General features: G+C 39.4%; 1 gene segment (V, D, J or C); it reads left to right on the plus strand.

Annotated features, from left to right (window-relative positions):
• Positions 1–1,069: 1,069 nt before the first annotated feature.
• Positions 1,070–22,548, plus strand: LOC119515993. The segment is given in 4 exon segments: positions 1,070–1,145; positions 1,230–1,553; positions 19,963–20,166; positions 22,451–22,548. Coding segments are annotated over 4 exon segments (684 nt in total).
• Positions 22,549–22,800: the final 252 nt, after the last annotated feature.

A 22,800-nucleotide genomic window follows, 5' to 3' on the forward strand; every position in this document is an offset into this window, starting at 1 on the left:
TGATCATTGATAGGGAACATGAGATTGCATCAATTAGGCTGATTATTTTAATGCATGAACTGATGTGAATCAGCTCACATAAGTGTAGTTATTTTAATTATTCTGTGGTATTAATGTCAAAGGTCAAGAAGGAAATGAGGCTGTTTGGAAGAATAGTGATACACTTATTCCACCTTTGAAATGGACAGCTACATTATCAGTAAAACATTTGTGATAAACTAAACTTAATTGACCCCAGAACTGCATGTACCAACTCAATGAAATTTTACCAGCTATGAATGTGATTCTCATATATTTCTGATGTTAGTAAACGGGCTTCCAAGGGAACTAGAGAATACAAACATGAGGAAAGAGAAGCCACTATACATCAGCAAAACATAACTCCTTATAAATGAGTATTACCCAGGGACACTGCTTTGTTTCTTTGGTGAATACATGATTTTGTGATTTCTTTTCATAAAGACTCCAACCACAATCAGTCAATGTACAGACTCTGGGAGGGGTGTTGACCTGCCATTGTCAAACAGGTGTGAGAAGTCAGGGACAAGAAGAAAGCAGGTGATACTTCTAAATTTATGGTCAGAGACAAGGTTTTACAGAAGCCAATTCTAGTATCAAGAGAGATAATAATAGTAATGATAGTGAAAGTAACATCTAACATGACTAGAAACCTGTGACATTCACAATAACTTTACTACTGAAATTCCCAAATTATTTTCAGCTGAAGCATAGAACCTATTCCAAAGCCATAGAACCTATTCCAAAACATAGAACATATTCCAAAGCCATACATGATTCCTGAAAAGATCTGGCTCCCTGATCAGCTCATGCAGCATATTTCTTGTGTAGAGGAAGAGGAACCTGGGTTTAAAGAGAGACCCTAGGAGAAGATGAGGAAACACCAGCTTAACTCTCTCAGGGAAGCACCCGAAAAAATGTCTTTCTCTCCCCCTTTCTTCTTTACATAGAAAGACAACACCCACATGCAAATCACCACCTAGGTAACCATATGAAAGTCCAGGCACAATTACTTAAGTTCAGGCTTCTTTGTTTTCTGGAAAGGTATTTTCTGGGAGTGAGAGGCATCATGCCCAAGAACATGAAAGCTTTGTGGTTCTTCCTCATTCTGGTGGCAGCTCCCAGATGTGAGTGTCTCAGGATTCAGACATGAAGGTAATGGGGATGATGCATCTGAGCACATGACTCACTGTGGTTCTCCTTGTCCTCAGGTGTCCTGTCCCAGGTGCAGCCGAGGGAGTCAGGACCTGGCCTGGTGAAGCCCTCACAGACCCTGTCCCTCACCTGCTCTGCATCTGGGTTATCTTTATCCAGCAATCATATGAACTGGATCCGGCAGGCTCTGGGAAAGGGGCTGGAGTGGGTTGGTGAGATAACCAATAGTGGAAGCACATACTACAACCCAACTCTTCAGTCCCGAATCACCATCACCAAGGACAACTCCAAAAATGAAGTCTATTTAAAGCTGAGTGGCCTGAAATCTGAGGACACAGCCACGTATTACTGTGCTAGAGACACAGTGAGAGGAAGTCAGGGTGAGCCCAGACAAAAACACCCCTTAATAGCACAGGAGGGGCTGGGCTGCAGGGGCTCTCTTGACCACCAGGTGGCACCCAGTGGCCATCCCCAGGGCAAGTGCAGAGGGGCTGGGAGGAGTTTCCTGGCCTTGCCTGGGGATCCCTCTTCTTTCTCCACAACATTTAACCCCATAACATGCAATCAGGGCTAGGATGAAACTAAGATTCAAACTCAGTAAAGGACTTTCTTTACTAATTCCTGTTTAAATACATACATATCTAAATTATTTACAATGTTATATGAATTGTATGAATATGCCTGAAAGTATGAATAAAACTTGCATTTATCATCTCTGTGAAATTGTTTCCATCAACTTAACTAACATTTCTGAAAATTTTCAGGAAAATTTTCCCAACACACCATCATGTTGAGCCCATATACGTAGGGTAAGGACAAGGAGGTGGGAAAGCCTGTCCCTCCCTAGGAGCAGCTTCCAAGTGCCTCACTTTGTTCCCTCCCTCTCATGTGGCATCAGCAACCAGGTCTCTGATCCTATATTAAATTCCTTATGAAATATGAGTTTATTACTTAAAATATTATCATTGTATCACACACACATGGGTATTCAAAATATATTCATAGTGATATAGGCTAAAAATTGCAGATTCATTATGTCTCATCTTTAATCTAAATAGCATTCCTGATGCCATTTATACTTAATTAATAACTTTCTTTTTATTTTTCTTGTCTCTATAAATCAACCATTGTCACATATTTCCCTAAAATCATCAAACTTTTTCTATAAATGTAATATAAAGCTATGTTTACTGCTTACTGAGAAATAGTTAATGTCACCAGAAAGACCTTGTCAAAATTCTAGTCCTGTCCTCAATGCCACAGGCTTCTGAGGGCAGAGCTCACCAGAGGATGCTCACAGGGAGGCAAGACCTAGTACATGAGTTCTTGGAGCTCACATTCTAATTCATCCTGGGAAGCTGAGCCTGCCCCCCCCCCACCCCCGCCACTGCCTGCTCTCTGCCCTGTCTCTGCATCTGGGAAACAGATTTCTCTTCACTGTGACTATTGTTAAAGGAATGAGAGTTCTTGACCTAGCTGTGCAGGACCAGATATACCTGTAGGACACAGTGCACTTTCAGGACATGACAATCTCCTGATGTGTACCTGGCTCTGTGCCTGCTGGACTCTCTGAATCTCAGACCCCTGGGGAAAGGCTGGGATATGAGCAGAATGGACAGAGGTGGGAACATAATCTGCAGGAGGCAGTGCTTGGAATGTCACATATTTCTTCCCCTCCCTAGGGTATTGTGTTTTTTATCTGATGCTTCTGACCAAGCAGCAATGTTTTTTTCAACAGTGACTTCAGCTGCCAAATTCAGAGCCTTTCTTCTCAGGTTAACGTTGTTATTTGTAGTGAAGAGAAAGGAGGTATCTCTGAGCATACTTTCCATAGTGGACTCAGTTCCTGACCTCCTTCTTCTGGATCCCACTAGTTCCTATAGGATGATAGTTTCTTTGCTTTCCATATTCACATTAATTGTTTCAATTTGTGGTGGAACTATGGAGGTAGCTATGGATGCATTTCTACCACTGTTTTCCCAAGCATCACTGGGGTAATAGCTTTGCCTTTTTTTGTGTAATTTAACCTGATGATGGATGGTACTAGATTTTTAGTGGATTATTACTTTTTTGGAAGAAAAGCCTGCAAGAAAGCATGGGTATGGCCTCTGTGAGATACAATCTAGGAATTTTTTCTCAGTTAAAAGTAGAATTTAATTAATGGCAACTTTTGAATTTTCTGACTAACTTATTAGTAATCCAGCCATATTGTGCCAACTAGACTTTAAATTGAGTCTTCTTTCTTTTTTGGAGCAACTCTGTCTCCATATTTTGGTATTATTCTTTACACTGTGTCTTCAAGTTGGTGATGTTTTGAATATATGTTGATACTTTGTAGATTTCCAGATCCTTTGTGTTACTATTCATGTCAGGGCAAGAAAAATATTTTTCACAACTACTGGACATTCAAGATGAGTTTCAGATTGCCTCATATTGTCTATTAATTGGAAACAAAAATTCCATCATCAGGTTAAATTACAAATAAAATTACATAAGTTTATATGTTGAAAAACTGATTAGTATACAGATATACAATTGCTTGATATGCAATAACATAAGAATGAGTTAGAATAATTTCCTGAGGGACAAAATCTAGAACAATAAACCTGCAAAGAAGTGTCTCTTCCCAGGAAGGGCAGGACACCAGCACGTCTCCACCTAAACAGGTGCTGCTCCTGATGCTAAGTGCAGAGTGAGAGAGATTCAGAAAAACTGCTTCTTCTGCTGAAAGCATACTCATGGAATTGGGGTTCAATCTTGGATGTGTATCCCTGGGAATATGCCTTTTTTTGCTCATGGGTTCATGATCCCAAGCCAGGAGTGCAAGCACAGAGGAGCTCAATAGCTTTCCCCTCCTTCACCACATGCTCAGATTCTAGTGTTGGGGTCTATCTCCAAGTGAGCTTTCATCTTTGCATCCTACCTTTTATTTCTGATCCAAAACCTTGGTAAGCTCATTGCACAGACTTAGGAGCAGTTTAAACCCAAGAATTTTTACAGAAAGAATGGGCATTGTAGTGAAAGGAATTGAAACAAGATTCCCACATCCAATGAAGGCACAGTCTAGACTGAAGAGCAGATAGTTTACAATCATAGAATGGTGAATAAGGCAGATGAGAGTAGATCATTTTTTTGAGAAAAATGCACCAAATACTTAATTATTAAGAAAGTATCAGAAGTCTCCAAAGTTCTCTTGATTAGATAGTAGATACATTTACAATTCAGGTTAGAGTACTAAGGAATAAAAAAATTGGCCAACAAGGACTTTTGTCTAACACTGATGTGTGACTGGTGGAAGGTACGAAAAAAGCATGACCAGTTCAGCTCTCATGCCAGGGCAACTGATGATTGTGGGAGGAACCAAATCCTCCTTGAGGAAAAATATCAGAGACTAAGGACAGTGGGGCAGGAATATGTTACTGAATTATTCCAGCCAGTCTCTAAACAAGGAAGGAGGCAAAACACAAGCACTGGTGGGAAGTCTGGAAGTATCTGCAGTTACTACATTATATTTCCAATGAGAAATTATGAAACATACAAAGATGTATGAATATAGGACCCAGATACTTGAAAAACATGCATGCAAGAGAGACTACTTGTTGGTTAGGTCATATGTCATATTTAACAAATGAGTATTTTAGAGGAACTATTACAATTGCTTTAAAAAATCTAAAGGAAATCCTGACTGAAGAAACAAAGGAAGATACACTGGCAAATTTGAACCAAATAATTAATATCAATAAACTATGATAATTTTGAAAGAACCTAAAGGAAATTCTGGGGATGAAATGAATAATTGAAAGTTAACAAAATCACCAGACATTTAAAATGACAGGATTATGTGAATTATTAGAGTTACTAAATAGACGATAACATTCCTGAAAAATAAATAAATAAAAATGATTATCAGGAACATTTTAATAATTGTGAGTCAAAATATTAGAAAGCTTACATGGGGAAACTTTGCTAGTAATCCAAAAGTAATAAATAATATGAATACATATAAACAAATAAATAGGGTCAGTAACCTTAGATAAATGTGAATAGATGTCTAGGAGAATATAGATTCACAACTCTATTCTATCTATCATTCACAGAGGAATGAATCACATTGCTTCCAAATTGGGACCAATGTTTCCAAAAAATAGAAAAGAAAGGACCACTTCCCCAGTCATTATATGTGGCACCTCTTTTGCTGACTCCAATGCCAGAAAGAGGTATCAGAAGGAAAGAAAACAATACACTGGTATCACTTCTGAATACAGGAAAAATTCCTCAAAAAATATCAGATAAAAAATTAAGGTAACATGAAAATAATTATGTGTCCTAAACCATTGATGTTTACCCCTGGGAGGCAAGGTAGACTTATCATGTGTCAATGAATTATTATAACACTTGAAATCAATAGAATATTAAGTGAAATCACATGATCATCTCAGTAGAGATGAGTGGCCATCCCCAGAGACAGGTGCAGAGACTGGCCTAGGAGGAAATTCCTGGCCTTGCCTGGGGCTCCCTCTTCTTCCTTCACAACATGTAAACCCAACAATAGCCACTGTGTCTTTTCTAAGCTAGGTAATGTTCAATCCAAGACTAAATCACAGTAGAATTTTTTTGGGTCTTTTAAAACTATTATTATGTGTGTGTGGGTTTGAGTGTGGGTGTATGTGTGTATGTGTGTGTATATACTTTTCTCCTGTCCTTCCTTCTGGATTTGGATGGAAATATAAATAAAAAGATCACTTAACCAACTTTGTAAAATTTAATTCTCTGAATTTAAGTCAGTCTCCTGAGTATGGCAACAAAAAATAATCTTTTCCTACAATCATGCAGTGCTTGAGTCTTCAGGTGGAAGTAGGATTAGAGGGAAAATCTTACATAGTCTCAAGAGCAGCCTAAGTCCTTTGTGGCATTCAGGATCAGATGCCTTTGCTTATTTTAAAACTCTTATAAATTCTGATGCTATTACATAGGATGCTGCAATTATGTTGCACACACAGAGCACACACGATTTCAATGTATACATTAGAAGAGGGTAGAAGACAACAATAACAAGCTCACAATATTTGTTTATATTTACTTTTCCAAAATGCATCTTGAATTCCATTTACATTTAACTCTCATTCTTTAATTTTAATATTTCTTGGTTATATCAAATCAGCACTCATTTGTGTATTTTTTACCATAAACTTTTCATCTATTTTCATATTAAGAAAATGTCATATTCCACACGTTAGGTTTCTGCAGAGCAGGCAGGAACATCAGGAAGACCAAAGTCAAACTTCTAATCTACCTGCACAACTGCAGGCTCCTGAAAACAGACCTGATGTGATGCCCTTTCATGGAGACCTGGGTCTTTCAGAACTGTGCTTGGAATTCTTGTACCAGTACATCTTCAGAAGCTGAAAACATCTCTACCAGCCTCCATTCAATCCAACAACTCTGGCAAATACATTTCTCCTTGGAGAATCTTGTGCTAATGGATGAGAATTCCTCTTCCTGATTGTCAGAGTGCAGGTGCACCTGCTGGGATCCAACCCAGGGGCAAGGTTGCCCATCCAGAACATGAGCATCACATATGAGACAACTGGATCCTTGAACATTGATCTTACTGACTTCCAGCTTCCTGAGAAAAGGCTGGGATATATGACCAGAATCTACAGTGGTGGGAACATCTCCCCAGAACAGCCATTATTTCATAACACAGTCAAAAGAGACCATCCCAAGAAATGTATATTTTTAGGTAAGCCTCTGAGACACAAGGACACAGGTATGCATATTACTGTGCTAGGAAACACCAGGGTCTCTGGGTAAGGGCATGAGCCACAAGTCTCCCCTTGCTGGGAAGTACAGAGCTGGTTGATTTAGTGGTCAACTCCTGTCCATGGAGCACAAGGGCAAGACCTGCTATAAAGATGGTGAGGGTGTTCCTCCTTGAAACTCTCAGTTTTCTCCCTCCAAACAGACAGATATACCCTGAAACTTGCCCTCCTCTTACTGTTGTACTTTTCTTATTTTCCTCAGAGATGCATTCCTGGGGAAGTTATGGTTCTTTCTTCTTTCATAGAAAATACAGATGGAGGCAGATGTGGCCTGGAATTGTGCAGAGAGACAGTGCTCAGGCAAATGGTGTCTCCTTCTCAAGCTGTGTTATTTCACACCCCACTAATGCTCCACCATCTTCCTCTGTTCCATGTGACTGAGGAGTGATGCTGAGAGATGGACACTGCAGAGACCGTGTGGAAATTACATGTTACTTGTCTCCACCACAACACCATTTCTGATTATGCAATAAAATCCTCTCCATTATATTCATTAACATAGTCACTTATTTAAGATGTATTTATTTATTGCCTTATAAATACAATGGATTTTTCTTCATAAATAGAGAAAAAAAATCCCATTCCCAGGAACATGGGAAAACACAACATAATGAAGTAAATGTTATGCTTATTTCCACAAAGCCTTACTCTCTGACCTGTGGTCAGTGTACACAGTTGTTCCCTGGAAAACAACCAGAGTGCCCAGAGAGAAGGATCTCCAGATGACACTTCCTATCTTCAAACACAAATGTGTCTTGCACATATTAACCACACTCTGGTCTCCTGAGAGACATCACAGACCTCTGCTATTTAGGCAGTTGTCTGATCTTTCTAGGAATAATTTTCTAGGATTCATGGGATTTAACCAAATGACCCTGAAACCATTTTCTTCTATCCTCCACCTGTGGGAGATCTCAGCAGTGAGGATCTCTTACAATTTGGGGGTGGTGGGATGGAAATGAGATCTATGAAGCAGGTGACTCAGAGCATTTCCTGTTTCCAGGTGCCCTGTCCAGGTGCAGGGGTGCTGAACATGGTGCAGCATAAAACATGTTGCTCTGTAGCTGACAGTGTCTCCAGAGTCAATTCCAAGAATGATTTCTCTCTGCAGCTGAGCTCTGTGAAAGATTAAGTCCAGCTGTGCACTACTGTGGGAAACACCAGTGCAGGGAAGGCAATGCGAGTCCACACAGCAACTTCTGCAGGGTTGGGATTCAAGGGGTGCTCAGGACCCACCAAGCCCAGGGAATAACCCCAAGTGATCTGGGTTCAAGTGCTGGGAAGTTTGGGGATGATTTTCCTGTCAAGGTCTGATATTTTCCTTCCCCAATTAAAAGAAAACATCTCATTAAAAACTTCTAAAGCCATCCAATTCCATATGGCCATATGTATCTGAACATGAGTAACACTGCAGAGTCTCTCAAATCAAATATCTATGTTATTAACTTATTTTTACTTTCTTCCACTTTTCTCTTCCGGATGGATACAGGGAAGGGAAGTGGCATAGTTTGGGATAATGCTTTGTTTTTGCTGTAGGATTACAATAGATGTTGGTCAATTTTAGAATGCTCCCTTCTCTTCCAAGTTGGACAAGATTTAGTCTCAAGATTGATATTGATTTTGACAAAAACTTTTTCTGCACCTATTGAGAAGAATATGAACTATTCCTGTTTATTATATGAGCACGGCAAATTAAATGAATCTATTTCTGGTGTTTTCTGGGCCATGCATCTTTATCACTAGATAATGTTTCACATACCTCCCTTGTAAATGTATAAGCTATTTTAGGTTCTAAATTTCTTTTTCTCAATGTCATTTTCACTTAGTATTAGGAATGTTTTATCCTCATAAATTATTTCAGTCACTTTTCTACTTATGCATTTATAGTTAGATGTAATAAACATTGATACTATTCTTAAAGATTTAAAATAAATTACCAAGTATACTGATGAGGCACAGAATTTTTTTCTGTGAGTAATTTATTTATGAAGAATGTGATTATTTATTAGATATGAAAATATTAACATTATATGAAAATTCTGAGTGAGTTTTGGTACTGAATATACGTCTAAGAAAATTATGCATGGCATTTATTTGCTGAGTCTTTTTGTATACATTTAATATTTTATCTTACTATATGCATCATTGTCTATAGGATCTACAATGTCAGTCTTCTTTCAAGCACAATACTGATAATTTGTGTTCTTTCTATTCTGTTGTTCACTTTAGATAGGGCATTGAAAATTTGTATTATCTCATTAAACTATCTTTGTCTTGGTTAATTTATGCACTCTAATCCATTTCATTTATTTCTATTCCTAATTTTATAATCTTTTTCCCTCTGCTAATTTTAGTTCATTTTGCCATCTTTTCCTAATTTGTTGACCTTATAATAAGTATTGATTTGACTGTTATTTTAATTATTCACATTTAATATAATATTAAGAATATTTTAATTCAGGTATACATATTTCCCTGCTTAACCTGTTTTATTTTCATTTCAAGCAAAATATATTTGTTCTATTCTCATTACCATTTATTTTCCACATCATTCCCTGAACATCTGATCATTTTAAAATATAATTTGTATAGCCATTCTAGTGTATGCGAAACAGTAACACATTGGGTTTAATATTTGCATTTCTGTCATTACTACTGAGGTTCAGTCTTGTTCAGGAGCTTCTTAGGATTTCATATATGTTCTTCAGTGAAATATGCAGTTAAAAATTTTACACAATTTAAAAACTTAACTGCATATCTTCTTTTTTACTTTGGAAAAGTATGCTTTATTCTGGATAGAAGTTCTTTTTCAAGAATGTGATTTACCAATACTGCCTCTGAGTGTGGCATGACTTTCCATTTACCTAAACTTGCTATTTATTTTTCATGCCAATGGCTTCGTTTTATTGAATTCCTTCTGTTCTGGAGAACTGTGAATTACAAAGATGTATATTATCATCATGGACCCCACAGAAGTGTTGGGGCAGGGACTTCACCCCCCAGGAGAAATCTCCATCAAAGAGGGGAGACCCAGGAAGCCCATCACAGACACTGACCACAGGGATTCTGACCCCTTGCACAGCTCACTGCTCTGGGTTCCCCTTCCTTGACCAGCACCTGGTTCTGCCCCAAAGAGTGTCACCCTGCCAAGTGCTCTCCCTGCTCTGCCCATGGGGCTCTGTGTCCACTGAGAAGAGCAGCACACTCAGCTGTATGTCCAGGTGTCCTCCCACACATGGTTGCAGTGCCCATGTGCTGGGCACAAGGAAAAAGGACAAATACAGGGTCCATTTTTGCAATAGTCAGATACAGCATGTTAATATATGTGTTTATGTCTGTGTGCTCATGTAAATGTGTGATTTTATGAGACTGTAAATATGTGCATTCATGTGTGTTTCATGTAAATGTGCACATGAGTTGTGGACATAGTACATGTAAGTGTGCCTGTGTAATGTGTGCCTGTGTGTGCATGTGTGCTTGTTTGTGTTTCTGTATATGTGTGTATGTGCATGTGTCATGGGTATGGGAGAGGTCTTTGTGTTTGTGTGTGCATGTGCACAGGTATATGTGAATGTGTACTTTGGTATGTGTGCAAGTACTTGTCTGTGGATGTCTTGTGAGTGTGTGGGGGAAAATTGGATTATTAGATTTTGTGTGAGTGACATGTGTGCATGTGTGTGCATGTGCAGGTCTATACATGTGTATATATTTGGGTGTGTGTCGTAGTTATAGTAGGTATGTGAGTGTGTGTGTGAAATTTGTGCATGTCCATGTATGGTGTTTGTGTGCAATATGTGCATACATTATGGGAACAATACATGTGTGAATTTGCTTTCAGCCCAGTAGTTCTGTATGTGCAGATGATCTCTGGGGTGGCCATTAATTATTGGGGCAGAAAGGGGATAAGAGGTGCCCTGAAATCCCAACTTTCTGGATTCACTGCATGCATGCACAGGTCTGTGTCAGAGCATCTGTCAGGCTCCTTGAAAGGGACTCCAATCATTCCATAGAATCCTGCTTTTGATCTGTCTAAGAGTATACCAAGTTACAAAAGACAATTCACTCTGTCAGTATATAGTATGAACAGTGTGTGGCATCTCTAAAGAGCTGGCTGAGGAGAAGAGCAAATCCATTAAACCTGGGCAGAGGCTCTAGGAGGGAAATGTCCTGTGAGTCTGACTGAAACCTCCCTGCAGGCCAGTGGCAGGGCTGAAGCGGGTCCTCAGGACCCACTGAGCACAGCCCCAGACAGGTGCAGGGTCTCCAGAGAGGGGCTTCCTGTCAGGAACACAGTTCTCATTTTGCAAATGACAATCTAACATGAGATTTTAACTAGGATGGTTGATGGGTCTCATAATATTCTACTACTTTGGGAGGATTTGCCCTCCTCAAAATGGTGATTGAAGCATATTTCAAAAGTGTGGATCTAAATGCTACAAATGCCTTAATGGTGAGAAGGTAGAGGACTGGGAATTATTTATTTGCTAAATCAATGTGTCCAGAAATGTAAAATACACAGTGATCCAAGGCAGATCACATGCAGACATTAGCCTTGATAATGTGCCCTGGCCTGACTGTAGCAGGAGATGGTGGGTTAGATAGTGTGGCAGGTGTATGAATACAAGCTGACCACAAATCAATTACTAAAAACACAGCATTTGGGGATGAAACTTAAATGCATGAATACAGCATGGAATTCCATTATGTGGGGTTTAGAAGAGGACCCAGGGTATTCAAAGCCAAAGTCCTTGGAAATATTTTGGAATCTGTGAGTTTAAAAAAACCTAATGCAATGCCTAAAATTAGTGAAATAAGAAACACAGGCCTAGATCTTGCATTACAAGGATAGTCTGGGAATAAAATTCTTTTTGCTAAACAGATTATGAGCTCACTGCACCCAGACAGGTGCTTGGGGAAATTATCTCAGGAGTGCTCAGCATATTTACAGCTGTCCACAGACCCTGCTGGACACTCAGGTGGGATGGCCAATGCTGATTCTCTCATTGTTCCCAGTGGAAATAATACTCTATTCATGGATAAAATGCTACTATGTTAAGATAATCTCAATTATTCAGCATAAAAAACTACTAGAGTTAATAAACAAGTGGAGGAGATGACAGGGTCAGAGATCAACACAAACATCATTTGTGTTGTTGAATTGAGCTTGGAAGAATCTGATAAATATTTTAAGGAATAAGTTGCATCTTTAATAGAATCTGCAATCCATGCTAAAGCATATTGAAGAAATCCTAAAAAAATGGAAAGACATCCTGCATTCATTCTTTGAGAGGGATAATATTTTCTCAAAATACTATCTAAAGCAATGGTTACATTGAATGCAATCTTGATTAAATCCCAATATATTTAAAAGCAGAAATAGTCAACATAATCTTCAAATTTATACAGAATTGCAAGAAACCCCAAGAGACAAATGAATCCTGAAAAACAAGAAAGAATTTAAAGGATTTGCATTTCCCATTTTTAAAAATTAATTCAAAACCACAGACGTAAAATACTTGTAGCATTGGTAAACTAATAGGATTATGACCAATAGAAGAGATTAGAGGGTCTGGAAAAAGACCCTTGTTTCTTTGGTTCATTTATATTTAGAAAAAAGTTGTTTATTAGTGAATACTATTAGAGAAGTAAGAGATGCTATCATATACACAATCTAATATTTCCCCAATGAACACATATGGGTATATATTTCTGCACTCTTAATTACATTACAGTGTTGTTCTACATTGATTATTGACAAGCATGTAAAGATCATTTAATATGAAAGAGTAGATTCTCTAACAAATTATGTGGGAACAACTGGATATCATCAGGCAGAAGAATTAAGCTGAATCCTTACATCACACCATATTTCCATTGAACATGTGTTTTACTGAACTTGGATTTTTCAAAGGAATCCTAGATATGTCAATAGCAACATCAAAAAATAAAATATACTAATAGATAACTGGACATCATGAAAACAAAAAATAACTTCTGTGTATCAACATTTATTATCAAGAAAGTAAAAAGGAAGTATCTGTTCATCTGATTATTTGAATACTGAATTGTATGCAGTATGCTGTGTTTATTTGTTCTACCCCACACATATTCTTACAGTAAAACAACAATGAAAATCAAATAATTAAAAATGAGCAAAGAGCTTCAGTAGTCATTTCTCTAAAGATCATATTCAAATGGCCAAATAGCTAAAGAAAAATATTCAACATCATTAGTCATTAGGTAAATGAAAACCAAAACAACAAGGTACACGTTATCAACCTCTAGGATGACTATAATCATTGTATTTTAATACGAACTAAGCATTGCTGAGAATAGGATAAAAGTGGAGTACTCATAGATAACTGGCGGTGATATGAAATAGTTCAGCCACATTTGAAAACAGTTTTGTAGTTCTGAAAGTGTTAATGGTAGAATTTGCATACTACTCCAGGAAAATAAACCCTTTCAAAGAAAATCTCCTTTTGGCCACAAATCTGTAACCTCTTTGCTGTGCTACAATCAATGGAAAGCAGCCTTGTTTTTGGCACCTAAGCTATAAGAGTAGCAAAGCCACCTCACCCACAAATTTTGTTTACGGATTTTTAATGATTTTTATGATTTTTAAAATAAAGTTAATAAAGAATCCAACCTATCTATTAAAAATCCTGGAAATCTCTGTTTCCCAGCATATATCCAAACACCAAACTCTACACTTGCAGAGCAAAAATGAAAAAAATTGAAAACAAAGGCATGAACTGATTGATGTGCTTGACTCAAACAATTTTGGTCAGCACTGTCCTTCCTTTGGTCCTCTCTTTGACAATAAATCTCTAAAGAAGGACAAATCACTGGGACATACACCTGGTCCTGAGGTCACATACAAGGCCTCATACAACCATGAGCAGCATGGGGGCCACTGATAATTTGATGCACACCTCAAGATGTGCATGAGATTTCCAAGGATGTTGTGACAAGTTATGACAAACTTGAAAATCAAAACATCATATATCTGTTCTCCTATGGTTCTGGTATAAAGAATTCTGAAGTCAGATTTACTGGAACAAACTAATGGCACTGATATGGATGTTTTCCCTCCAGAGATGCTAGGAGAGGAAATGCTTACTTTCCATTTTCAGCTTCTGAAATGTATCCTTAGAATTCCCTGTCACCTTTAACCATTCAAAGAATGTTTACATTCTCTGGAAATGCATCCTTAAAATTCTGTGGCATCTTTTAAACACCCAAAACCAGCACTATAACATCTTCCTCCAGTGGTCATGTTGTTTTATAATTCTGCAATCCAATATCCCTCTGTTTCCCACCTATAAAGATATATCTGCTTACATATAGATCCCAATGCAAAATCCAGGACAATCTCTTATCAAGATCCTCAATTTAATTACATATGTTATGTCCTTCATGCTATATAAAGTGAAATTAATAGGTTCTCTGTGTAAGGACCTAGATGTATTTTAAGCTCATTATTCTGCCTATTATATTGCCCCATAGGAAAAGCTCCTCAGAAGCCCCTACAAGCCCAGGGACCCATATACTTTCCTGTTGTACTGGATGTCTGTGTGTGTCTGTATGTGGGAATTTGATATTTAAATCTTTTGTCATAGCACATACATGATCCAGCTGGACATCTCAGGATGTTTGTGTGGCTGTCCCTTATTTACTTTTATAACATGAATACACACACACACACACACACACACACACACACACACACACACACAGGAACTCAGGGAAACAGTACCTCCTGAAATAAAGTCATATGTTCTTCTGGGAGCACATGGAGGACAGGTAGATGCTCTTTGTGATCCCATGAAAAAAAATTTTCCGTTGAGCTTTCCAATGGCTTAGAAACAAGGGTGTTCCACATGTAGATGAGAACCCAGGCTTCCAGGGTAACCTCAGCAGCCAAAATCAGAAGGCTAGTGCTTCCTTCCCCTGTGGACTGGGTGTGTGCTAAGATGCAAGAGCATATCATGAACTTGGCTACCTTGGAGTTCTTACATTCCTTGATGGCTGCAACCCTCTTTAGTTGACTCAGTGATTGGTGCAAAGGAGTTGATCATGAGGGTTCACCTTAGTCACTGTGTTGAACTTTTCCAAAACTCTCCTGTCTCAAGTACAGCTGCAGGGGCCAGTTCCAGATTTGGTGACATCTTTATAGATGCCAGTGCTCCCCTGAAATATCTGTAGTTTCTTCCTCACAGCCCCTGATTTCTACTGAGAATCACCCCATCAGACACCAGGAAACAATCTACAGTGGATGGGGTGTTTGTGTGTCAGTCATATTGCATGCCTCAAACCTTCCTACCAGAGTAGAATCTGCATTCCCAAGATATGCCCAAGAATGAGGTTGATTTGCATCTATGCTCCATGACCACCTTAGAAAGGTGACTGTAAGAATCATTGTGAGAGGAAAGAAGTGAAATCCCAGGCACAAATATCCCCTGTAGTTGGCACAAGCACTACAAGGGGTGCTCATGATCCATGGCTGACAGGGTCCATCTCATGAGTATGTGAAGAGGGAGTCTGTAGAAGAGCCTCTTGGATTAGACTTTTATAACCTCTTCATATAGAGGAACTATCTTTCTAATGGTCTTTCCCTTTCCAGTATTTGGTAATATTTTTTCAAGTCCTACTCTAAGCATACAAGATAGTTTGTGAGTTAATGTGTGCATTATGTGGGTTAATGTGTGTAGGCGTGAAAGTGTAAATGTGTATTTGTGTGTGTTAATATGTGGGTAGTGATGTGTGTTACACATTGGGTGATAGTAGGTTAGTGTATGTGCCTGTGCTTCTTACTGTGTTGTGCTAGTGTGGAACAATTTGGGTCTATTACTCTCTCTGAATCTTTCAATATGTGTTGGATTGTGAGTGTTACTCTGTGTGTCTGAGTGTGTGGTACTGTGTGAGGTTCTGTTTACAGAAGAAGGCATGTGTTAGTTTATGTGCATTAGCATATGGGCACCTTTGTATGTGTATCTGTGAGTATGTTATTGTATGTATAAATATGGTTGTGGTTTTGCATCTTTAACTCATTTTTACTGCCATGATTTTAATAAATTTTAAATAAATTTTAATAAAGCATGGTCTTATGTTTCTTCATAATATTTCCAAATTTCCCAATAAAAAGCTCATATACTGCAAATATGCCTGAAAAATTTGAGTTCTAAGTTGATGCCATTTCACCCCAAGGATTTTCAGCTTTTTCACTGATGAATAACTTATCTAGGGTGCACCACTATGTGTGAACTCTGACTAGGTTTCACTATGTGTGCACCTATTTGGGGTCCACACAGATCAACAGACAGATCCCTCATCAGTCTTTGATCCTCAAACATACTCTGTTCACTTTGTGATTTCCAGTGCTAATCAATCTCAAGATTGATAGGGCTCACCCCAGATTCTCTGAGCTGCACAATGATTCCCAGAAGAACTAGAGGAGCACTCTGAAGGGAGGGACTCTGACCACACTTGACTTCAGGAGGACCCAAACTTAAATGGTCTTAAAACCACTATCCTGGTAGTTGACATTAGTGGGTATCCAACACTGGATGTCAGCTTCCAGGATGTTCCCTTTTGTCAGTTCCCAAGCTTCACCTGAAAAACTATTGGAGTCTGAGGACCAGAATCCTTTCTACTCCCTGTCACCTGCTTGTTCAATAAGAATCACAGGTAAATATGATGGTCAGAAAGGGTATACATGTTTAACAAATCTCTTCCTAAAACATGAATACTTATATTTATATCTATAAATAGTATATCATTATGGAGCTCTTCCATTAGCAAACAACTTTAACAAAACTTACACTGTATGGTAAAAACTTACACAGGTATAAATGATAAGCAGATTTCACATTGTTCTCTAGTGCGCACCTGTGACATGTACATGATTTTATTTCAATAAACACATTCAAATATGTGATGATACAAAAATTAGTTTAGACTGTATATGGTATTGCATAATTGTTCCTCTAAAGAAAAAGACTAGGCCTGTTTCTCATGTTAATGAAGAACCTACAAAATACCACAGGAAATCTTGCCTTCCTACCTGTAATTACTACAACAACTGCTTAAATAATGTGTTTTACATGATATTTGCTCTATGTTGCCTACAATAACAATCCTTATAATTAAACCTCTTTGCACCTCATGGAAAACTCATGAAGAACAAATGGCTAGATTTACAACTAAAAAAATGAAAATGGTAACAATTTTGCCTTTTTTTCTTCAAGGTTTGAAAATAAATTTTCAAGAAATTTTACATGATGACCTTTTATCACCACAGGATGATAGTACAAAAGTCACCATGTCTCGCTATGTAATATCAAAAAGTATGCATTCTTGATTTTCATGCCCAAGTCCTGATTGCTGAATCTTGTTTTTAATAGAGAACTTTGCATTTCCTACTAAATGATCTATTTTAATCAGGGGATCACTTTAAAAGATGCAACACACTAATGATGAGAATGCTGTGGCAAAATGTCCAGGAAACAGTTCATATGTAGATAATTTTCAGCATAATGTGACACATCTGCAGGCCCATGTGTATTACTCCCTATGATCCATTAATTGTCTTATGGTTTCAAAAGGGAAAACAAAAACAAAACTTTAAATCAGAGGTAAATACCTAGAAAATTTGGCATGCAGTGTGCTGATGGTGTTTGAGGAAATTTTAAATTCCACATATAAAGCTATATTGCAATGACATCCACAAAAATACAAGTAACTGGGCTATTACATAAAAATTGTGAACTTACATTTGCCGAATAGCATATGTATGATATTTGCAGGCCTCTGGATGTTAATTTTTAAAAGAAAACAAATTTCTTTGATAAAGTAAAAGAAAGTCAAAAAGCTATTGTATGAAAAATTTGCTTCAATGCAGTTATTTTAAGTTTTTTGATTTTTCTTATACCTTTGTTTGATTGTGGTTTGTTAATTTTCTTGGGGCATGGTAGGAGCATGTTGGAAACAAAGCAGTTATTTCAGATATTTTTGTTTTTCTTAATCCTTTGCCTGGTTTTGTTTGAAATGTTTTTTCTTGGTTGTTTGTTTTAATTTTTTGATAAATAAAGTTTAAAATAAATAAAAAACAATTAAGGTCTTTCAGATTGAGTTTGTGTGTGTGAGACAGGGAGAATGGGAGAGAGTGAGGGGCAGGGAGGTTGGTGGACACAAAGGGACCCTGTGATCACTGCATTCTGGTATCACACCCTCATTTACCCCCCACCAAAATTCACACACACAGAATTAGGGACAACACCATGAATTTTGCATAACCAGTAAGTATAGCAAAGGTGAAGAGTGGACACTGCTGTGGAAAGGTTACATTTACATAACTCTGTATTCCTAGAAGTGTCAGCATTTTATATCTCCCCTATCACTGACTTGGTAGAAAGAACTTACCAAGACTCCTGCAATGTCAAGGGCATGAATTCTGCCAACAAGCCAATCATTCCCCAGTTGGGTCTCCCATGAGAAGGCAGCCTGGTTGGCATCTGGAATAATAATTGTGAAATCTGAGCAGAAGCTCCAGCTAATAAATTCCCAGACTCCTGATCACCTAAAGCTTGAGATAGAAAAATGGTGTTGGGGGGAGGGTACAATCTTGGACCAGGGGAGCATCAGGATGGCTTCCACCATGGCCAGGATAGAGACAATGGTTTTGGAGGTGAAAAACAAATTCCTTCACAGAACCAGGCTTCATGGGGTATTTGAATGCTGTGCAGGGGCTGCCAACATCACCACACAGAGTCCCTATCAACTGCCCACTAGGGCACACAACAGAGGGCACTAATCCATTCTGGGGGGTTCTCATAGCTTAGCAGGAGACCTGAATCAGGACAGAAGCCAATGCCATCATGTCTCTGATGGAAGTCCAGAGATAGTCTGAGATTCTGGTCCAGGAGCTTCAGGACAGCAGGGAGGAGGAAAGGAGGGAGAGTAGGATTCCATGGTCTGTGAGTTGTGCACTGTGTTCAGATGGAAGCTGGTTAGTGCCTCAGCTCCAAGATTTCCAGCAGCACCTCCCTTACATTCCATTCAGCTCCCTTGAGGGGATGATCCTCCATGAAATGTACCTGCCCTGGAAATTGAGAAAAGATCACAAGGTCAGATCCAGCTGAATGTCCAGACTTGCCTCTGGTGCTTTCTCTGTGAGGATAAATGATGCAGAATTTGTATCCACAGTCATGGGTAGCTGTCACCAACTCTAACATGTATATATCCAGAGCTTCCATCCCTCACTTCCTCCAACCAGGAGAGAAGATGCTGGCTGTCATCTGGGCCCCATGGGTGCTACAAGAGAGAAGCCTGGATAAACTTGCTTTTCTCCTGTGGGTCCCGGTCCTGGGATGAACTGATGAGAGGGGAGGATAGTACCCTGGGAACAGGGGCTCTTCAAAAGTCAGGGGCTTTTCCCAGCACCCTAGCCTCAAATGGATGCTAGTCAGTAGGACCTCCCTTTAAAGAACATATTCATTTGGTTCAGTTCCTCATGAAGATGCAGAAGAGAAAGCACTGCACTGTTTCTAGAACAGAAATGCTTTTCTGGGCAATCTATATTGGACAATTTCTCAACGGCTTGTCACAGACAACTCTGCTTGCAGAGACTGAGGGTCCAGGGGACAGCCTCAGCTGCAGGGAGGGAGTTGATGTGCCCTGTGGGGTGATGGACATGCAACTGGGGCCACTCCCTGTGGTTGTGAAAACCAGCCAAGCCCACCTTTGAGAAAGGAGACCCCTCCGCTGTGTCCAAGCTCTCCTCATTCTGTGCCCAGGACTGAGGAAGAGGAGGCACCGTCAGTGTGTGCTGAGCTGGGGTTGCCTTTCATCAATATTCCACAGTAATTTTATTGAGAAACTGTTGATGCTGCAGTGTGAATATATGTGTGCATGTGTGTATGTGTGTGTGACTGTGAGTGAGTCAACTTCTACTGTCTGTATGCAGGTGTCCTTTCTGAAGTGTGGCTGGTGGAGTCTGGGGGTGATGTGAGATATGCTGGTGTCTCTGAGCCTCCATGTGCAGCCTCAGGATTCACCTGTGATACGTACTCCTCACATAGGTCCCAGAAGACTCCAGGAAAAGGGCTGGAGAGGATTGCATATGCTAGCTGCAATGATGAGAGCACTAAGGACACAGACTCAGGGAAAGGTAAGGCTGATTCTCCCCCTGCAGAGACAATGCCCAGGAACAGCTGTGTCTGCAAATGTACAGCCTAAAATCTGAGGACACATCCATTCACTAATGTGCAAGGGGCAATGTGAGGGGAAGTTAATGCTCACCCAGACATCACTGTCCCCTGTGGGTCCTCCAAGAGGTGTTGCTCAGACCCCACTGAGCACAAGGAGCAGCTGCAGGAACAGATGCAGGGCAATGTTTGAGGGCTGGCATCCTGTCAGGTTCTCAGGATTCCTCTCCAGCTAACTCTATCCACAGGGAGCTTCTCTAAATTGTCTCTGTGCCTAAGAAAAGTTCCTTGGAATATATGGAAGCAGATTCACATGCAAAAACTGCCAATTCTCATTTATAAAATCAGAAATGACTGTAAATTTTTGCCAGGTTCAGAAATCTGAGTAGCCCAAGACATCCTGGTGAGACTTTCCCAGAGAAATGGGAGACAGAGAACCCAGTAAGAATCCTCATTTTGACAAACTTTGAAATGCACATGAAAACCAATAGACAGGCTCTTCTAAGTTCTAGATTGCAATGGATTTCAAACTGCATTCCTACTCACGCAGAAGTGTGTCCATGAGACTCAGCACTGATACAATTGGATTTTCTGTCTGAATCCAATTCTTTCTTCTAGTCTTTCTTCTCATATCTCCCTATGCTCCTTCTGGTCCTGACCCAGGATGATGTGCTTCCTGTGATCTAAATCTCAAGGCTCAGACCCTTTACCTGGAGCTCATGTTGTGGCTCAGTCTGTGGTTCCTGCAGGCACCTGGGAAAGGCTGAGGGGACATCCTCAGTAATCACTGACTGGGACCATAAACTCATGTAAAGTTATGTGAATAAAAAAACCAAGACAACACACAGAAATTATATGCATGAATTAACACAAAAATATTCCAAGGAATTAACCAATCCATAAAATGGGGAGATTTGTAAATGTGTCACCTGTGAAAAATGTACTTCACCACTTTGTCCTCACAGTGGTAAAATTCACTCCATATGTGGACTTCATTTTCCTGCCTGCATCTCCCCTCACACCATCTCCTCCCATGGAATTTCTGAATGCCTCAGACTCCAGGTTCAGACCTTGGAATGTGCTTTATATTCTCCATAGTCCGCAAATCCTGCCACAATCATTTGGTGATTTTAGTTTCCTGAACAATGCCTTTTCACCCCACATTGCTAATATATCAACTTGAAACCAGGATAAAGATGAACTTCTTATCATATTTATTATTTATCCATTAATACTGATGACTAGAGAAGTTGAAATATGCCATTTTTAAGTAGCATTATGGAATCATATGGTAGGAAGACACATTTAGAGATGAATGGATTAAAACTGGTCAGTATTTAGGTGAGAAAACTGAAGGTAAGTGGTGTTGACCTGCACAGTTACACAAGGATGAAATGTCAGGGCAGGACCAGGGCACTTTGGGCTTCAGCAATCATGGCGGTGAGAGGTGAGGGCACACACAGGACCTTTCTGACTCCCACATGGGATTATACCTCTACTGGCAGTAATGAAGATACCTAACACTACTGACATCTTACTAAAATTTCACACAATGAATTACAAATGAGGAATTGACATCAACAAAGTGAAGAATGTGGTGACAAACACACTAAACCAGAAAGCACTTTCATCAAGATGTTCATTTTGTGTGTGTGTGCATGTGTGTGTGTATCTATCTATCTATCTCTCTCTCTCTCTCTCTCTCTCTCTCTCTATATATATATATATATATATATATATATATACACATATTCAATATATTTGAAATATGCACACACACAACTGGAAGTAGGGGAACAGGGATCATATTCCATGAGCCATTCTTGATCCTTGCCCCATATGACTCCCCATCCAACACACTACCTTCCCAAAAGTAAAGGGACTGGTGCATATGGAGGGTGCCAGGTAAAGGACTATGTTCTCCCAGGGATAAGCCAGCAACCTCCTCCCAGAATATCCACAGACAAGGACCTCCCCTTATCTCCTTTTACTTTACTTAATGAGATGCCTCCCAAATGAAAATCACCACATGGGCAAACCAATGAAAACATTTAGTCAAATTCAGGTTCCTTTGGGTCTGGAAAATACTTCCTGGTTGTTATGGATCTACATCACAGAAACATGAAACTCTTGTGGTTCTTGCTTTTCCTCGTGACATCTCCCAGATATGAGTGTCTCAGGATTAGACATGAATGCAATGGGGATGATGCGTCTGAGCACATGACTCACTTTTCTTGTTTTCCTCAGGTGTCCTGACCCAGCTTCAGCTGCAGGAGTTGGGACCTGACCTGGTGAACCCTCACAGACCCTGTCCCTCACCTGCTCTGTCTCTGGATTCTCTTTAACCAGCTATGGTGTACACTTGAACCACGTCTCCAGAAGGTGTGATATTAGATGATGAAAGGAGAAACTATGACCCAACACTTCATTTATGACTCAGCATCACAAATGACCCCTGCAAAAAGGAACTTTATTTAAGGCTGAGCAGCCTGAGAGCCATGGAAATGGCTGTGTATTACTGTGCAAGAGACACAGAGAGAGGAAGTCAGGTCATAGGAGGGGTTGGGCTCTAGGGGACACTCACTACCATCAGGGGT

This window comes from Choloepus didactylus, chromosome 19 (assembly GCF_015220235.1).
Source record: "Choloepus didactylus isolate mChoDid1 chromosome 19, mChoDid1.pri, whole genome shotgun sequence".
In the NCBI taxonomy this organism is placed as follows: Eukaryota; Metazoa; Chordata; class Mammalia; order Pilosa; family Megalonychidae; genus Choloepus; species Choloepus didactylus.